Raw genomic sequence first — 18478 nt, 5'->3', positions numbered from 1 at the left:
TTAATATCTGTGAAATTATGTGAAAAAATGAAAGTCATGTTGATGCACTCTTTCAGATGTTAATAATAATTTTCAGCATTGTTTTAGTTTTCTTATCCATTTAGCCCTCTGTGAAATCGGGGATAGAAACACTATCATTTTCATTTTTCGGATGAATCAGTTGAGGCTTAGAGAGAACTTTATGTGACACAGAAGCAGTTAGTTCCAAATATCTGACTCCTCATATGGCTAATCTGTGCAATCGAGGATTTTCTCAAGCTCTTATAGAGTCATCCATTGACCAGCATTTGGGATTATCTGCATGTTTGATTCTTTTCTTCTCCTTCTCTATTTGGCCTAGTTTGTGAGGCATTTAGTGATTATTTTTCTTCAGTTCATTCACTCATTCCTTCATCAGAAGCATCTTGGTTCCCTACTGTACACTCAGAACTGCTGGGCAGTACTTAACCAGCAGCTCTCCATTAACATATGTAAATAGGCTGCACCTGCTTCTTACAGACAATTCTAAAACTCAGATTTTTCTGCCTCTTATGAGAAATGAAATGATCTGAAATAATTGAAAAATTTTAACTGTTAATTGGTAATTTCAAACTCCTTAAAGATAGGAATGACATCTTGTTCATCTCTTAAGCCCAGCTCCAACATTTAATGAATGGGTGGCAGATATGTCTTGTCTTTTATCTGTAACAGTAAGTGCTTCTGGGATGAAAGTGGTGTAATAACAAGCATGAATGGTTATTTTGAAAATCAAGTTAACTGGTGTGGCATAGTTCTCAGCTCAGTTCAGTTCAGTTGCTCAGTCATGTCTGTTTACGACCCCATGGACTGCGGCTCGCCAGGCCTCCCTGTCCAGCACCAACTCCCAGAGTTTACTCAAATTCATGTCCATGGAGTCGGTGATGCCATCCAACCATGTCATTCTCTGTCATCCCCTTCTCCTCCTGCCTTCAATCTTTCCCAGCATCAGAGTCTTTTCCAGTAAGTCAGCTCTTTGCATCAGGTGGCCAAAGTATTGGAGTTTCAGCTTCAGCATCAGCCCTGCATTGAATATTCAGGACTGATTCTTTTAGGATGGACTGGTTGGATCTCCTTGCAGTCCAAGGGACTCTCAAGAGTCTTCTCCAACACCACAGTTCAAAATCATCAATTCTTCAGTGCTCAGCATTCTTTATACTTCAACTCTCACATCCATACATGACCACTGGAAAAATCATAGCCTTGACTAGATGGACCTTTGTTGGCAAAGTAATGTCTCTGCTTTTTAATATGCTGTCTAGGTTGCATAGCTCTACTCTGTGTTAAATATGTATCCTGTAAGTTCCTCATACACGTTAGAACTAAGTTAAAGATGTCTGGTACTTCAGGAGTTTAAAAATAAATTACTTAATAAAATGGAAAAGCTTACAGTTGTAAAGCAAGTTATTACCAGAGCTCTAAACTCATTTGGAAGTGAGAGTTGTACCATAACTGAGCACTGAAGAATTGATGCTTTTGAGCTATGATGTTGGAGAAGACTCTTGAGAGTCCTCTGGACTGCAAGGAGATCCAACCAGTCCATCCTAAAGGAAATCAGTCCTGAATATTCATTGGAAGGACTGATGCTGGAGCTGAAGCTCCAATACTTTGGCCACCTGATGCAAAGAACTGACTCATTGGAAAAGACCCTGATGCTGGGAAAGATTGAAGGCAGGAGGAGAAAGGGATAACAGAGGATGAAATGGTCGGATGGCATCACCGACTTGATGGACACGAGTTTGAGCAAGCTCTGGGAGATGGTGATGGACAGGGAAGCCTGGCATGCTGCAGATCCATGGGGTCACAATGAGTCAGACATGATTGAGCAACTGAACTGAATTGAAATGAAGCTTATTTGGCATGTCTGAGCTTTCTCTATTATTATCCATTTATTCACTCCTTCACCCATCTTTCCCATTACCTAGTAAACTCTTCATCAACCCCACCCACCTGCTATCCACCCACCAATCCTCCCATCTGCCTTCCAGTTCTCCCACTCCATCCCCCATCGTTCTTTTACCATCTCTATCATTGTTACTGTTGTTCAGCTGCTAAGTTGTGTCCGACTCTTTGCGACCCCATGGACTGTAGCCCACCAGGCTCCTCTGTCCATGGGACTTCTTAGGCAGGAATACTGGAGTGGGTTGCCATTTACTTCTCTAGGAGATCTTCCTGACCCAGGAATCAAACCTGCATCTCTTGCGTCTTCTGCATTGACAGGCAGATTCTTTAGCACCACCTGGGAAGCCCAAAGTTATTCAATACAAAACAGGAAATCCACATTAACATCCCACTGATCACAGAAGAAAGAAATCCACTCAAACAGAGATAGACTTCTGTTATTAAATCAGTACCTTTTCCTGGACAAAACTCGAGTCCCCCATGGAGAGCAGAGGGAAGACTTGCTTTTCAAGCAAAGAGGGATCTGTTCTGCATGACTGAGCCATCAAGAGAGACATGAATGAAAAGCAGTTGCTGTTGGACCATTTACAGTAGCCAAGACATGGAAACCATCTAAATGTCCGTCGAGAGATGAGCGGATAAAGAAGAAGTGGTACATTTATACAGGGGAATATTACTCAGTCATTAAAAAGAACAAAAGAATGCTATTTGCAGCAACATGGATGGAACTTGAGATTAACATACTAAGCAGACTAAGTCAGAGAGTGAAAGACAGGTACCATATGATACGACTTATATGTGGAAGGTAAAATACAGCACAAATGAACCTATCTATGAAACAGACAGAGAACAGACGTGTGGCTGCCAAGGGGGCAGGTTAGGGAGAGGGAAGTTTTGGCAGTTTGGGATCAGCGGATGCAAAGTACTATGCATGGAATAGATCAACAACAAGGTCCTGTATCGCACGGGGATCTATAATCCGTATCCTGTGATAAACCATAGTGGAAACGAATATGAAATCTGTGTGTGTGGACCTGAGACACTTTTCTATACTGCAGAAACTAACAACACTGTAAACCAACTGTACTTCAATAAAAAATTTGTGAGCAGTTGCTTAAAGTTAATACCTGATTCTTTGGTTTTAATTAAGATGAACGCATTATTTGTTGTCCAAAATGTGGTACTTTTAGGAGTAGAAGGGGGGCACTTAGCTAATAATCATGCTGGGAAACAGGCATAAACCAAATTTATCTAGACCAGGACTGTTCTAGATAAATTAGAACATGGTCTCTTGTACATATATTCTCCTGGAACTCTAAAGTGGTATTCCTGTACAGTATTTTGTGATCTCTTTTAATTATAGTCCATGTGATATGTGAATTGTTTATTTATAGTAAAAAAAAAAAATAGTAGGAGAGATTTTTAAAGATTGTGTAATGGTATAACTCACACCTGCCTTTTCTAATAGCATTAATTTCCTGTACGTTTACTAGTTAGCACTCCAATTTGGAATCATCTAGATACTTCATTTCTTCCCTTCTGTTATCTTGCTTTGGGGTGGATTGCAACCCCATTCATACAGTGGAAATGTGTAAATGACTTGTGCAGGGGTAACATTTACCAAGGTGACGTGGGGGCTGTCAAAGAGGAGGAACAGCCAATCCTTATGTCTCAGCAGTTCACAGTATAGCTGGGATCTTGGTCTAACAGCATTTGCACAAAATAGCTACTCCAAGTAAGTGGGTGGTTACATGTAGGCCTCAGCAAGAAGATTAGGTGGCAGAGAAACACCAAAGGGGAACAAGTCAAGGGCCAGGGAAAGCTAATTAGAGGGAGCAGGGCTCAGACCTAAGTTCACTCAGGTCAGACTAGCTCTTGTTGCCAACTCTGGTGGATAATAGGTGGGAACCTTTTACTTATATAAGATTTAGTTGAGGCATATATAACTTAATAGCATCTGAAGTAAGTTGCCCTTCCTCTGAACTCTTACGTCTATTTTACATGTGCTAGCTATGTGATCTTGGACAGACTTCTCAGCCCTTCTGGTCTCACTTGCCTCATTATAAAATGAGAATTGTAATAGTAACTAGCCATAAAACTGATGAAGTTGTTAAAGTGGTTAATTTATAGAAAACATATAGGACAATGCCTGCTATCAGAAAAATATTGAAAAAGAACTGTTCCTACCAATATAGCAAGACATCTTTAGAGAAAAAATGTGCTTTCATCAATATAAGTTAATATATGATTGCAATTTACCTCATGGACAGTATCCCCAACATGACCTTTTATTTAATTCTCTTCTTTGGTACTATTTATTGCATTTCATTTTTATTGAGATAATAATTGACATATAGCACTATGGCAGCTCACTCCACTATTCTTGCCTGGAGAATCCCATGGACAGAGGAGCCCAGTGGGCTACAGTCCAGGGTCACAAAGAGTGGGATGCTACTCAAGCGACTTGCAAGAAGGAAAGTGAAAGTCGCTCAGTCGTGTCAGACTCTTTGCTACCCCATGCTATGGGCTTCTCCAGACCAGAACACTGGAGTGGGTAGCCTTTCCCTCCTCCAGGGGATCTTCCCAACTCAGGGATAGAATCCAGGTCTCCTGCATCGCAGGCGGATTCTTTAGGAGCTGAGCCACCGGGGAAGCCCAGCATGCACTATGTAAGGTTACTGTGTCCAGCTTAATGATTTTAATGACTTTACATTGTGAAACGATTATCCCAGTCAGTCTAGTGAACAGTCAGACCCTCATATGGACACAAAATGAAAAAAAATAAAATTTTTTCTTGTAATAGTTTTTTCTTGTAACTCAGCAATATCCATTCATCTGTAACATATGGAAATGCTGCACTTGACATATTTACCAGGCCAAACATAATCTTAATTTGCCCTTATTGTCTATACCTTTCTTTTTTCAGCTCGGAAGTCCAAGAAGCTGGGGAAGTTGAAAGGGATTCACGAGGAGCAGGCGCAGCAGCCTCCGCCGCCACCCCCGCCGCCCCAGAGCCCGGAGGAAGGCACCACGTACATCGCGCCTGCGCAGGAGCCCTCGGTCAACTCGGCGCTGGTGCCGCAGCTCTCCACCATCTCCCGCGCGCTCACCCCGTCCCCTGCGATGATCCTGGAAACCATCGAGCCCGAGATTGTGTATGCAGGCTATGACGGCTCCAAGCCGGACACGGCCGAAAACCTGCTCTCCACCCTCAACCGCTTAGCCGGCAAGCAGATGATCCAAGTTGTGAAGTGGGCGAAGGTACTTCCAGGTGAGGACGGGCTCTCCTTTCTGGGTCTGCATCCTGAGCTGGGCGCCTCGGGGCCACAAGTGCGCCATATGCAACAGTGCCATTGAGTTGGCGTTCGTCTCAATCCTGAGACCCAGTTGTTTTTTTTTTTAAACTTGATGTCAAATTCAGTGTGTAGGAAAAGTCTGGTGAGTGCGCTCATTTCTCTTGAGACATTAGCATTAAGTATTCTACTGTCAATATAAAGTATGCATTTCTTATGTTGACGATTGAAATGGAACGTTTCATCCCGGTAATATTAATAAGGCAAAAACACATTCTAGGTGTCAAAGCCCAGAATAAGCCCATTATTAGCAGCTGATAACAATAGCTAACCTCAGCCTAAACGAGGTTAATTAAGACATACACACTACTGTATATAAAATAGTTACATATAATATATATGAGCTTTTCAGGTGGCGCTAGTGGTAAAGAACCCGCCTGCCAGTGCAAGAGATGTAAGAGACATGGTTTCAGTCCCTGAATTGGGAAGATTCCCTGGAGAAGGGCATGGCAACCCACTCTAGTATTCTTGCCTGGAGAATCCCCTGGATGGAGGAGCCTGATAGACTATGGTCCACAGGGTCACAAAGAGTCAGACATGAATGAACCGATTGAGCATGCATGCACATACATATCTATATATAAAAAATATATAGCACAGGGAACTCTACTGAATACTCTGTAATGACCTCTATGGAAAAAAAATCTAAAAAAGAGTGGATATATGTATATATTCTGATTATAACTATATATATATATGTAATTATATATCCTGTATATAAACTGATTCACTTTGCTATACACCTGAAACTAACACAATATTGTAAATCAATTATACGCCAATAAATATTAATTTAAAAAAAGACCTGTCAAGTAAGCTTTAGGGGTCTCTGCATCTTGCTGAAAATATCATCTTACCTCCAGCACCCTTTCAGTTGTCCTTGAAATTCCTAATTTGGTTATTTTTTATGCTGTAGAATTTTATTAATAAGGTCCCTGTTAATCTATGGAAACATCACTTAGAATTGCAATCACATTGTCCCAGTTCATTAATCCAAAGCCATTTCTTAGGTGACCTGTGGTCACCCAGCAGCTATAAAACAAAAGATAATTAGAAACCCTAATTCTTTGAAGGGAGCCTTGCCCAGGTGAAACGACATAAACAGAAGGATACGCTGGTGCCCCTTGGAGTACAGAGGGTGGAAAAAGTAACGAATGAAGGATGAATTGAGGCCCAGAAAGGGAGACTATGGGTGAGGCAGGACCAGCGCCAAGGATGCTTAATGACATGCGTGCTCTGTCATTCAGTCGTGTCTGACTCTTAGACCCCCATAGATTGTAGCCTGCCAGGCTCTTCTGTGTTTGGGATTCTCCAAGCAAGAATACTGGAGAGGGTTGCCATTTCCTCCTCCAGGGCATCTTCCTGACCCTGGGATTGAACCCGCATCTCCTGAGTCTCCTGCATTGCAGGCAAATTCTTTACTGTGGAGCTATTGAGGAAGCCCTGCCAAGGATGCTTATTCTGCCTCAAAAGTCTGGTTATTCCCAATTAAGGGAAGCAAGGAATAAGACTTTTTAAATCCCTGCAAACTCATGAAAATTAACCAGGAAACCAGGCTTCTCGGTGGCTTGACAGTAAAGAGTCTGCCTGCAGTGTAGGAGACCTGGGTTCAATCCCTGGGTTGAGAAGATCCCCTGGAGAAGGAAGTGACAACCCACTCGTGTTCTTTCCTGGAGAATTCCGTGGACAAAGGAATCTGGTGGGCTACAGGCCATGGGGTCATGGAGTCAGACTAGACTGAGTGACTAACTTTCACTTCACTTCATGAAAACTAAAATCTTCCACCACTTTGCAGGTATGCAGTCATTAAATTATCTTTGGTTTTGAAGATATCGGTTGTGAGTAGGCTGAAGCAAGTGGCAAAGATTAACACAAATTCTTTCAGTCTCACCAAGGGTGGTAGACCACCATCCACAGTGAAACTTCCAGGACATCTTAGTTTACTTTGCCCTGGCAGTTTATACTTCTTGAGAATTTAGGATGAATTTAACATAAAATGTTAAACAAGGCCAGGTTCATGATAGGTACTCTGGAAGTAACTGTGGAATTGATTTGAGTCGATGAGAGAAAGGGGGCAGTGGGGGTGAACTTAAGAAGTTTCTTCCTGGGATGTACTTAAATGCTAAGTGTTTTCTGTGATAAATTGTTCTGTTCTTCAGGATTTAAAAACCTGCCTCTTGAGGACCAAATAACCCTCATCCAGTATTCTTGGATGTGTCTGTCGTCATTTGCCTTGAGCTGGAGATCGTACAAACATACGAACAGCCAGTATCTCTATTTTGCACCAGACCTAGTCTTTAATGAGTAAGTACCTATTCATTAGTCTTCATAAAATAAACTGAGGAGTCATTCATTGTGCTTTTTTATGATTTCTAACAGATGTACCTCTATGAAAGAGTACACTGATGTGTGTGTGGTTTTTATGGTTGTTCTGGGTCTTCGTTGCTGCACACAGGCTTTCTCTGGTTGCGATGAGCAGTTGTTTCTGTATGGACTTTCTGTATTTGCAGTGCATGGACTTCTCCTTGCAGTGGCTCTTCTGATTATAGATCTTAGGTTCTAGGGCATGTGAACTTCAGCAGTTGTAGCACATGGGTCCCATAGTTGCAACTCACAGGCCCTAGAGTGCAGGCTTCAGTAGTTACAGCATATGGGCTTTAGCTCCTCCATGACATGTGGAATCTTCCTGCACCAGGAATCGAACCCATATCGCCCGCATTGGCAAGCAGACTCCTATCCATGGTAGGGAAGTCCCACCAATGTTTTTTAAGAGCTAAAATGCTATCAAGACTTTCCTGGTGGTCCAGTGGTTAAGACACCACATTTATTTGCAGCAGGTATGGGTTTGATCCCTAATTGGGGAACTAAGATCCCACATCCCATGCAGCAAGGCCAAAAAATTTTAAAAGTTAAAAAAAGAAAAAAGCAAATAGAAAAAGCTATCATTTGAGAACTTAAAAATTACTTTTTATAAAATTATAATGCACATGTCTGAGTATGTGTAAGAAATTGTCCCCAAAAAAGATAATCCAATTGGCTCCCAAAACTTGATTGGTACAAAGCCACAATTAATAGAAAAGCGTCTCTTCTGCTGTCTGCTCCAGTTGGGAAGACTGTCTAATTTCTAGGAAATGTGAGCGTATAAAGTGCCAGTTTTTGAGCACGTTCATAGAGTGATTCTTTTGTTAACAGTATACAGCTGCTCACTGTGTTTTCATGACAATCATAATTACCCTTCTTTGCAATCTTAAGAGAAGCCAAAATGTTATTCTGTAGTGAAACATTTTTAGTTTTATGATGCATTTTAAAAAGATTGAAAAAACTGTAATAGACTTTTCTTTGGCCATGAATTCCTCCCTATGTTAAGTTTAACATTTTAATATTGTTTGCATTCCACATTAGCACATTCCGTTTATGTTTATATCTAGCCATGCTTCTTTGTAATTGTTGGGTCAAGAAATACTTAAAATAAAAAAGGAACATTTGAATGATGATAGTAACCACAGCCATATTCTAACAGATGGCTCTCTAGAGATATGAAAACAGGGGTTTTTCAGTAGGGAAGGAAGCAGATGAGAATTAGATTGGTGAGGTAAGAGAGAGAAGGGACATGAAAGATTCAAAGTGGACTCGTAGTGCCTAAATACCTAAATTGTACTGGGGGTAGTTTTCCTGAGAAAATCACTTCACCCAGTTATAGTGGACCAGAGAGGCAGTTTTAGTTCAAGATAAATTAGGAGCATCAGTTGTTGGTTCCTAGGGTGACCATTCTTTTGGCAATCAGAACAAATAATTCTATGAGTATATAAATTTTCACCAAAAGCATGAAATGAGGCCAAACAAGTGACATGCACATTTTAATTCGTTTGTTTTCCTCAGTAACCAGCTGATATTATTAAACAATAAGCTTATTTTCCAATGTGGTCTGTAAACCAAAAGGAAAGCATTTTGGGATTCCCCAAGGGTCCACTGGTTAGGCCACTGTGCTTCCACTGCTGGGAGCCCCTGTTCTATCCCTGGTTGGGAAACAGATCCTGTAAGCTGCTCATTGTGGCCAAGAAAAAAAAGAAAGCATATTAAGGAGGGTCTTTGCTTTAAGAGGACATGTGGGTAAATTAGAATCTCTTAGTTCCATCCAGATGTCTCCTTTAGGTTTTAACAGAAGATTCAAATAATCCATTTAATCTTATTCACTGAGTCTATTGATTGTTTATTGTCAAATGTGCATAATGTAAAATGTTCCTCTTTAACCATTCATGGTACAACAGTAGCATTATAATTGCATTGACTTCACTGTGTTCCCATCACCATCCATCTCCAGTACTTTTTTCATCATCCCAAACAGAAACTCTAGACCCATTGAGCAATAACTCAGCATCCTGCTTTCCCCCAAAGCCCTGATAACTTGCCTATTCTAGATATTTCATATAAATGGAACCATGTAATATGTGTCTTTTTTTTCTTTTTTTTTTTTTTGGTCTGGCTTATTTCACTTAGCATAATGTTTTCAAGGTTCATCCTTACTGTAGCAGGTATCAGAATTTCATTTCACGGCTGGATAATACTCCATTATATGTGTGTAGACTTTATCTCGTTATTTGCAGATTCTGTATTTGTGCATTGGTCTTCTGGCACATTTATTTGTAAACCCAAAGTCAGTGTTTGCCGCACAGAGAGGCAGTGAATTTGCGGTAGCTGATCTGGGCATTTCAGCTGAGACTCTGCCTTCTTGTTCCAGTTCTCATATGGTAAACAAGCATCTTTTACATGGTCTATTTAGTACCATGTATTTTTTGCATTGTTGTGCTTTTTTGTGATGATTTCACTGTTTAAAATGACCCATGAGCAGAATACTACAGTGCTTTCTGGTGTTCCTAAGTGCAAGAAGGCTGTGATGTGCCTTAGGGAAAAAATACAGGTGTTCGATAAGCTTCTATCAGGCATGAGTAATGGTACAGTTGGCTGTGAGCTGAGTATTAGTGAATCAACAATATATGTTAATACGGTGTCTTTAAACAGAAATACACATAAAACAAGATTAGGTGTATATCAGTTGATGAAAATGTTATGAGCAGTAGCTTCCAGGAATGTCACCCTGTATATCCCCTTGAAGGAGACATAGCTCAGTATTAGCTATTTTTGTGTCTACTGTAACTTTATAGAACATAATTGCCATGTTTGTTTCTTTTGTTTTTACCAAATAGAATTGACCACATTTTATCCATTCACAGACACTGATAGTATTAATGTCATTGAAGGTTTTTAGAAGTAGATAAGAAACCAAAAACAAAAGAAAAGGTCATATAAGCTCTATGCATTTACTTGTTCTAGACAATATTAATAGAAATAAAATGGAAATAACCAAAAAATTTCCTTCTAACATTATAAGTAGTTAAATAATATGACATTGTATAATTACTAGAATGAACATTTTGTTCTCTATTCTTAAAACCTCTGACCTCAACCACAGCCTAGACTTATTAAATTTTCTCTCAAATAGAAAGAGCAGGGCAGGAAAATAAATAAAATAAACTTTGCATTTTTCAAAGCGGGGAAGAAAACCTACTCGCAGGAAACATTTGGAAATGACATGAAGCCTTTTGGCCAAATCCCATCAACAAATAGAGTTGTTATGGTAGCTCAATCACAAGATGCTATCACAGACCCTATATATTTTAGGGAAATTAATAAGTTGGAGAGTATGGGGTACAACTGAAGTTTGTATGTGCGTACTTCATTCTGCATTTATTGGGGAGATATTTACTAACGCTCATCAATTTTCTAAGCAGTGATTTTTGAATTGTAAAATATATTAATATACCCTGTCTCATGGAATATATAGTCTAATGGAAGAGACAGACATTATCAAAAAATTCTAAGATCATAATTGTGATAAGTAATGAAAGAAGAATACTTTGAGAGCAGTTAAGGAGAGGTATTGGTCTAGACAGGGAAGGACTCCCTGGGATTGATGAAGCTACTGTCATCCAGGGGAAGGAAGTACAGGAGGAGGAAAGTTGATTTAGGCTGAGGGATGCAGCAAGGCAGCATCACAATGGACCTCAGTAGAAATGCAAAGATGCCCAAGGGCAGAATCAGCACCAGTTGTGGGAGGTTGGATTCTGACAGAAACTGGAGAAGAGGAAGAGGAAGTAGGTGTGTAAGATGACTTTCAAGCCTCAGCCATAATTACCAGGGAAGACATGGCACCACTCACTGGGTTAAAGAGCTGGATTAGAGGACCAGGATTTGGGAGGGAAGAGAACGAGGCCAGTTTTAAATGTGTAAAGACTGAATTGCCTTTGATTCATTGTCTAAGAGGAAATGTCAAATGGGCAATTAACTGTACAGATCAGAAGCCTAAAGAGAGGTCCCGCTGGAGAGAGAAATTTTCAAATACATCTTAGAGGTGGGGGTTAAAAGAAGAAAGACAGGAGAGTGTTATCTCACAGATCCAGGGAAAGAGAGAACTTTGGAAAAGGAACTGTGGTGATCAGTGTTAAATGCTATCACAGTTCCAATGAAATGGGGGCTGGAAGGTTTGAACATGCTTCTCCCAGGCCTGCCAACAACTTACATATTCATGTCCTCTGAACATGCCCTCATGTTCCCCCATCAGTGCCCATGCCTCATACCTTTCACCAAACAGAAGGAGACAGGCTGCCTTTTTGTGCCTGGGAGTAATGCATGCCATTCAGCTGAGGACAGAATGCACTGATGGGGCCCACCCTTGCTCTCCCACTCACCCTCAACTGTCTTGGACCCCCTCTCACCCACATTGGCAGCTCTTTGTAGGTGTCTGTAACCCTCCCATGTTTGATAGCACCTCCTCCCTGAAATCACGAACTCTGTCTTAGTCATTTGTTAATTTCCAGCCCTTGGCATTGTGTCCAAGGCATAGCAGGTTCTCCATAAATATTTGTGGAATAAATGAATTACTGAGCAAATGCACTAAACAATCTATTCATCAAGAGAGATTTTTAATTATCATTGCTACTTATGAGGTTGAAGTTTATGACCAAGAAGTGTGATGTGGAAATGCATTGTTTCACCAACAGAGGTGTAGCTGTCTTTAAAATGGAGAAGAACACTTGAATAGTTGATTGTGTGTTTGCCTTCAACTGTGAAATGGATCTGAGAGTTCCCAAAGATCTTATCCTTCAGCTGTTATTGGAGCTAAAGGAAAGATGCAAAGTAGGGAATAATAAATAGAACATTATTTTTAAGTTTTTATTAAACATTGGGGTGAAGATATGAGTTAATACTTTAAATTAGAATACTAGAATTTTTATTATAAGCTCAAAACTTTCAATTATGTATTAAATGATTCATTATTCAATTTTGCCTTGAAACAGCTTATCAAATATGGCTCCAGATCACTGTAAATATTCAAATTTATTTTCAATTTCAATACACATATTAAAACTCCCATTTAAGCCTGTAATGAAATTTCCTCAAATTTTTTTAGTTTCTGAAATGAAGGTTCAGTGTTTTTTTCTCTTTTAAGTCTAGCCAATAAGATGTATGGGTCGTGGTGGAGCATTCTGACAAAATATGGTCCACTAGAGAGGGGAATGGCAAACCACTTCAGTATTCTTGCCTTGAGAACCCCATGAACAGTGTGAAAAGGCAGAAAGATAGGACACTGAAAGATGAACTCCCCAGGTCGGTAGGTGCCCAATATGCTACTGAAGATCGGTGGAGAAGTAACTCCAGAAAGAATGAAGGGATGGAGCCAAAGAAAAAACAGTACCCAGTTGTGTATGTGACTGGTGATGGAAGCAAGGTCTGATGCTGTAAAGAGCAATATTGCATAGGAACCTGGAATGTTAGGTCCATGAATCAAGGCAAATTGGAAGTGGTCAAACAGGAGATGGCAAGAGAGAACGTCGATATTTTAGCAATCAGTGAACTAAAATGGACTGGAATGGGTGAATTTCACTCAGATTACCACTATATCTACTACTGTGGGCAAAAATCCCTTAGAAGAAATGGAGTAGCCATCATAGTCAACAAAAGAGTCCAAAAAACAGTACTTGGATGCAGTCTCAAAAATGACAGAATGATCTCTGTTCGTTTCCAAGGCAGACTATTATAAATCACAGTAATCCAAATCTATGCACTGACCAGTAATGCTGGAAAAAGCTAAACTTGGACGATTCTATGAAGACCTACAAGACCTTTTAGAACTAACACCCAAAACAGATGTCCTTTTCATTATAGGGGACTGGAATGCAAAAGTAGGAAGTCAAGAAACACTTGGAGTAACAGGCAAATTTGGCCTTGGAGTACAGAAAGAAGCGGGACAAAGGGTAATAGAGTTTTGCCAAGAGAACACACTGGTCATAGCAAACAACTTCTTCCAACAACACAAGAGAAGAGTCTACACATGGACACCACCAGATGATCAACACCAAAATCAGATTGATTATATTCTTTGCAGCAAAAGATGAAGAAGCTCTATACAGTCAGCAGAAAGAAGACCGGGAGCTGATTGTGGCTCATATCATGAACTCCTTATTGCCAAATTCAGACTGAAATTGAAGAACGTAGTGAAAACCACTAGACTATTCATGTATGACCTAAATCAAATCCCTTATGATTATACAGTGGAAGTGAGAAATAGATTTAAGGGATTAGGTCTGATAGAGTGCCTGATGAACTATGGATGGAGGTTCAAGACATTGTACAGGAGGCAGGGATCAAGACCATCCCCATGGAAAAGAAATGCAAAAAGGCAAAATGGCTGTCTGAGGAGGCCTTACAAATAGCTGTGAAAAGAAGTGAAAAGCAAAGGAGAAAAGGAAAGATATTCCCATTTGAATGCAGAGTTCCAAAGAATAGCAAGGAGAGATAAGAAAGCCTTCCTTAGTGATCAATGCAAAGAAATAGAGGAAAACAACAGAATGGGAAAGACTAGAGATCTCTTCAAGAAAATTAGAGATACCAAGGGAACATTTCATGCAAAGACTGGCTCAATAAAAGACAGAAATGGTATGGACCTAACAGAAGCAGAAGATATTAAGAGGAGGTGGAAAGAATACATAGAAGAACTATACAAAAAAGATCTTCACGACCCAAATAATCACGCTGGTGCGACCACTCACCTAGAGCCAGACATCCTGGAATGCGAAGTCAAGTGGGCCTTAGGAAGCATCACTATGAACAAAGCTAGTGGAGGTGATGGAATTCCAGTTGAGCTATTTCAAGTCCTAAAAGATGATGCTGTCAAAGTGCGGCACTCAATATGCCAGCAAATTTGGAAAACTCAGCAGTGGCCACAGGACTGAAAAAGATCAGTTTTCATTCCAATCCCAAAGAAAGGCAATGGCAAAGAATGCTCAAACTACCGCACAATTGCACTCATCTCAAATGCTAGCAAAGTAATGCTCAAAATTCTCCAAGCCAAGCTTCAACAATAAGTGAACCATGAACTTCCAGATGTTCAACTGAATTTAGAAAAGGCAAAGGAACCAAGATCAAATTGCCAACATCCACTGGATCATCGAAAAAGCAAGCGAGTTCCAGAAAAATATCTATTTCTGCTTTATTGACTATGCCAAAGCCTTTGACTGTGTGGATCACAATAAACTATGGAAAATTCTTCAAGTGATGGGAATATCAGACCACCTGACCTGCCTCTTGAGAAATCTGTATGCAGGTCAAGAAGCAACAGTTAGAACTAGACATGGAACAACAGGCTGGTTCCAAATAGGAAAAGGAGTATGTTAAAACTATAGATTGTCACCCTGCTTATTTAACTTATATGCAGAGTACATTATGAGAAATGCTGGACTGGATGAAGCACAAGCTGGAATCAAGGTTGCCAGGAGAAATATCAATAACCTCAGATATGCAGATGACACCACCCTTATGGTAGAAAGTGAAGAGGAACTAAAAAGCCTCTTGATGAAAATGAAAGAGGAGAGTGCAAAAGTTGGTTTAAAGCTTAACATTCAGAAAACTAAAATCACAGCATCTGGTCCCATCACTTCATGGCAAATAGATGGGGAACCAGTGGAAACAGTGGCTGACTTTATTTTGGGGGGCTCCAAAATCACTGCAGATGGTGTCTGCAGCCATGAAATTAAAAGACGCTTACTCCTTGGAAGGAAATGACAACCTAGACAACATATTAAAAAGCAGAGACATTACTTTGTCAACAAACATTCGTCTAGTCAAGGCTATGGTTTTTCCAGTGGTCATGTATGGAGGTGAAAGTTGGACTATAAAGAAAGCTGAGTGCCTAAGAATTGATGCTTTTGAACTATGGTGTTGGAGAAGACTCTTGAGAGAGTCCCTTGAGCTGAAAGGAGATCCAACCAGTCCCTCCTAAAGGAAATCGGTCCTGAATGTTCATTGGAAGGACTGATGCTGAAGCTGAAACTCCAATACTTTGGCCACCTGATGTGAAGAACTGACTCATTGGAAAAGACCCTGATGCTGGGAAAGATTGAAGGCGGGAGGAGAAGGGGACGACAGAGGATGACATGGTTGGATGGCATCACCGACTCCATGGACATTAGTTTGGATAAACTCCAGGAGCTGGTGATGTACAGGGAGGCCTGGCATGCTGCAGTCCATGGGGTCGCAAAGAGTCGGACATGACTGAGCAACTGAACTGAATATTTTATAATTAAAAGTGTATATGTATTTTGTTAATTTTATTGAGGTCTGATTGATTTACAGTGCTTTGTTAATTTCTGCTGTGACTTAGTTATATGCAGTGACTTAGTTATACACATATATTGATATATTTTTTCATATTGTTTCCCATTGTAGTTTATCACAGGATGTTGAATATGATTCCTGTGCTATACAGTAGGAGGTTATTGCCTCATCCTATATATACTAGATTGCATCTGCTAGTCCCAATCTCCCAATCCATCGCTCCTCACTCACTCTTCCCCCTTGACAATCACAAGTCTCTTCTCTATGTCTGTGAGTTTTCTTCTGTTTCAGAGATATGCTATTTGTGCTGTATCTAATCAATACTTTAGATTCCATGTATATATATATATATGGAATATATATATATATATCATATGGTATTTGTCTTTTTCTGTCCAAGTTAGTTCACTTAGTATAATTTAGTTCACTTAGTATAATTTCTAGGCCCATTCATGTTGCTCCAAATGGAATTGTTTCATTCTTTTTAATGGTTGAGTAATAGAGAATGAAAAGTGTATTTAAAAGCATGTTTGTATTGTTTCAAGTCGGAGCTGAATTTTTTTAAAACATGTATTTTGGATGATGTTTCATTGGCTTTGTCGCTCTGAACCTTTGATTGTTTGGGTTTCAGAGACTGTTGGTAAGAGAGAGTCTAAGTCTTCATGCCCCTTTCTGAGTCTCTGGGGTGAGAGCCGAGTGTCCCTGCAAGGAGACCTTGTTTGACCAGCCTGTGAGCTCAGCGCGCCCTGCCTCTGGGCTCAGAGCTGCTCGTCTGATGGCAGTGCCCGTGGAGAAGTGCAGGACTCAGTTATCAGCCGCTTCGGACCACGGAGGGCTGCCTGCCCTTTGTTTGTCCCCCTGAGGGCCTCCATAGTCCAGCTGACTTTAGTGAGGGCCTCTCCCCAAGCCGCTCTTCCCAAGGAACCATCCCTTTAAGATCCCTCTGCACCTAAAGTCCTAAATCTCCAGGAGGCTTGGCTCAGAGGGGCTGCAGCTTTTGGGCAGGTCCCTGTTGTTCAGGCTGGAATCAGCGTCCCCATGGGGGCTGGGATGTTGGAGTGAGACTGAGATAAGCCCCACCCTTGCTGCCTAAGGGGCTGATCAATATCCCTGAGCCACAGGAGGTGACTTCGGTGCCTGGGCCTTGATCCAGCCAGGCTGGGGTGGTGAGTGACAGGGGCAGGGCGTGGGGTGCGCCTGGCTCACACCCCCAGCACTGGCTCCCTCTGCTTCCCCCTCTGTCCCCAGCCTCTCTTTCCATCCCCTGTTCCCGCTTTCAGATCTGATTTCTTCCCTCCCTCTGCTCCACTGAACTGTATCGTTTCTGTAGTTTCTAGCTTCTGACCACTTCCTTTTCCCCTCCCCTCCCCACTTTCTCATCTCTTCCCTCGTCACCTCCCCACCTCTTCCTGCTTCCTCCTGTTTCTTTCCTTCCTCTCTTTCTCTCTCTTTTCTCTGACTCTCTCTCTCTTTCTCTCCGTCTCTCTTACACACACACACACACTCCTACCCCTCTTTTCCTGCACTTCAAAATCAGCAGCCTTCAGAGATTTCCATTGTTTCATTTTTCACTTCTGGGTCAATATAGGAGAATAAACTGTGTAAGGGAAGAGTCCTCCTTCTGTCTCCCTTAGACCCTCTCATGCCGCAGACCCTAGACCAGAAGCTGGAGGGCCAACATCCTCGGTGGAATGATCTGAGCACTTGGCTTGCCAAGCAGGACTCGGAGCCCCCACTTAGACAGTACAAAAGCTGCTCATCTCACCACATGTCCCTCCACCACGTGCCCTTCTGCCTTCCTCACCCAGGCCCAGCCTCTGTAGATGGTTGAGTGCAAGACTCCTGAACAAAGAAAAACTATTTCGCAAATAATAAGTGATTATTCCTTGTCTACAAGGGACAGAAACATTGCAGAATGGAACTGGTTTTCTTTTGCACAAAAGTGGACATAAAGGTTTGACATAGCTATTCTTCCAAGGAGCAAAAATCTTTTTAATTTCATGGCTGCAGTCACCATCTGCATTTACTTTGGAGCCCAAGAATTTAAAATCTGACAGTGTTTCCACATTTTCCCCATCTATTTGCCATGAAAAAATAGGACTCTTGAAAGTCCTTTGGACAGCAAAGAGATCAAACAAATCTATCCTAAGGGAAACCAACCCTGAATATTCTTTGGAAGGACTAATGCTGAAGCTCCGATACTTTGGCCACCTGATGGAAAGAGCTGACTCATTGGAAAAGACCCTGATGCTTGGAAAAATTGAGGGCAAGAGAAGGAAGGGGTGACAGAGGATGAGACGGTGGGATGGCATCACTGACTCAACTGACATGAGCTTGAGGAAACTCAGGGAGATAAGGAAGGACAGAGAAGCCTGGCGTGCTGCAGTTCATGGGGTTGCAAAGAGTCGGACACGACTTAGTGATTAAACTACAACAACAAGGCCTAAAGGACATTTTGCCTTTGGAAGGGGGACAGGCAGAGGGAGCTGCAAGGAGGGTGTGGTGGGGTCTTGTTTGTAAGCAACAGACAAGAACTA

General features: G+C 41.2%; 1 protein-coding gene across 1 annotated transcript in view; it reads left to right on the top strand.

The window, feature by feature from the left end:
* NR3C2 (nuclear receptor subfamily 3 group C member 2) overlaps positions 1-18478 on the top strand; it is a 415953-nt gene that overhangs the window by 316990 nt on the left and 80485 nt on the right. The window contains exons 5-6 of the mRNA XM_065904635.1: positions 4844-5188; positions 7430-7574. Coding sequence (XP_065760707.1) covers positions 4844-5188; positions 7430-7574 — 490 coding nt within the window. The remainder of the gene's footprint in view (positions 1-4843; positions 5189-7429; positions 7575-18478) is intronic.

Source organism: Muntiacus reevesi, chromosome 13 (assembly GCF_963930625.1).
Source record: "Muntiacus reevesi chromosome 13, mMunRee1.1, whole genome shotgun sequence".
NCBI lineage: Eukaryota > Metazoa > Chordata > Mammalia > Artiodactyla > Cervidae > Muntiacus > Muntiacus reevesi.
The sequence above is the reverse complement of the archived record's forward strand: the minus strand, read 5'-3'. Positions and strand labels throughout refer to the sequence as shown.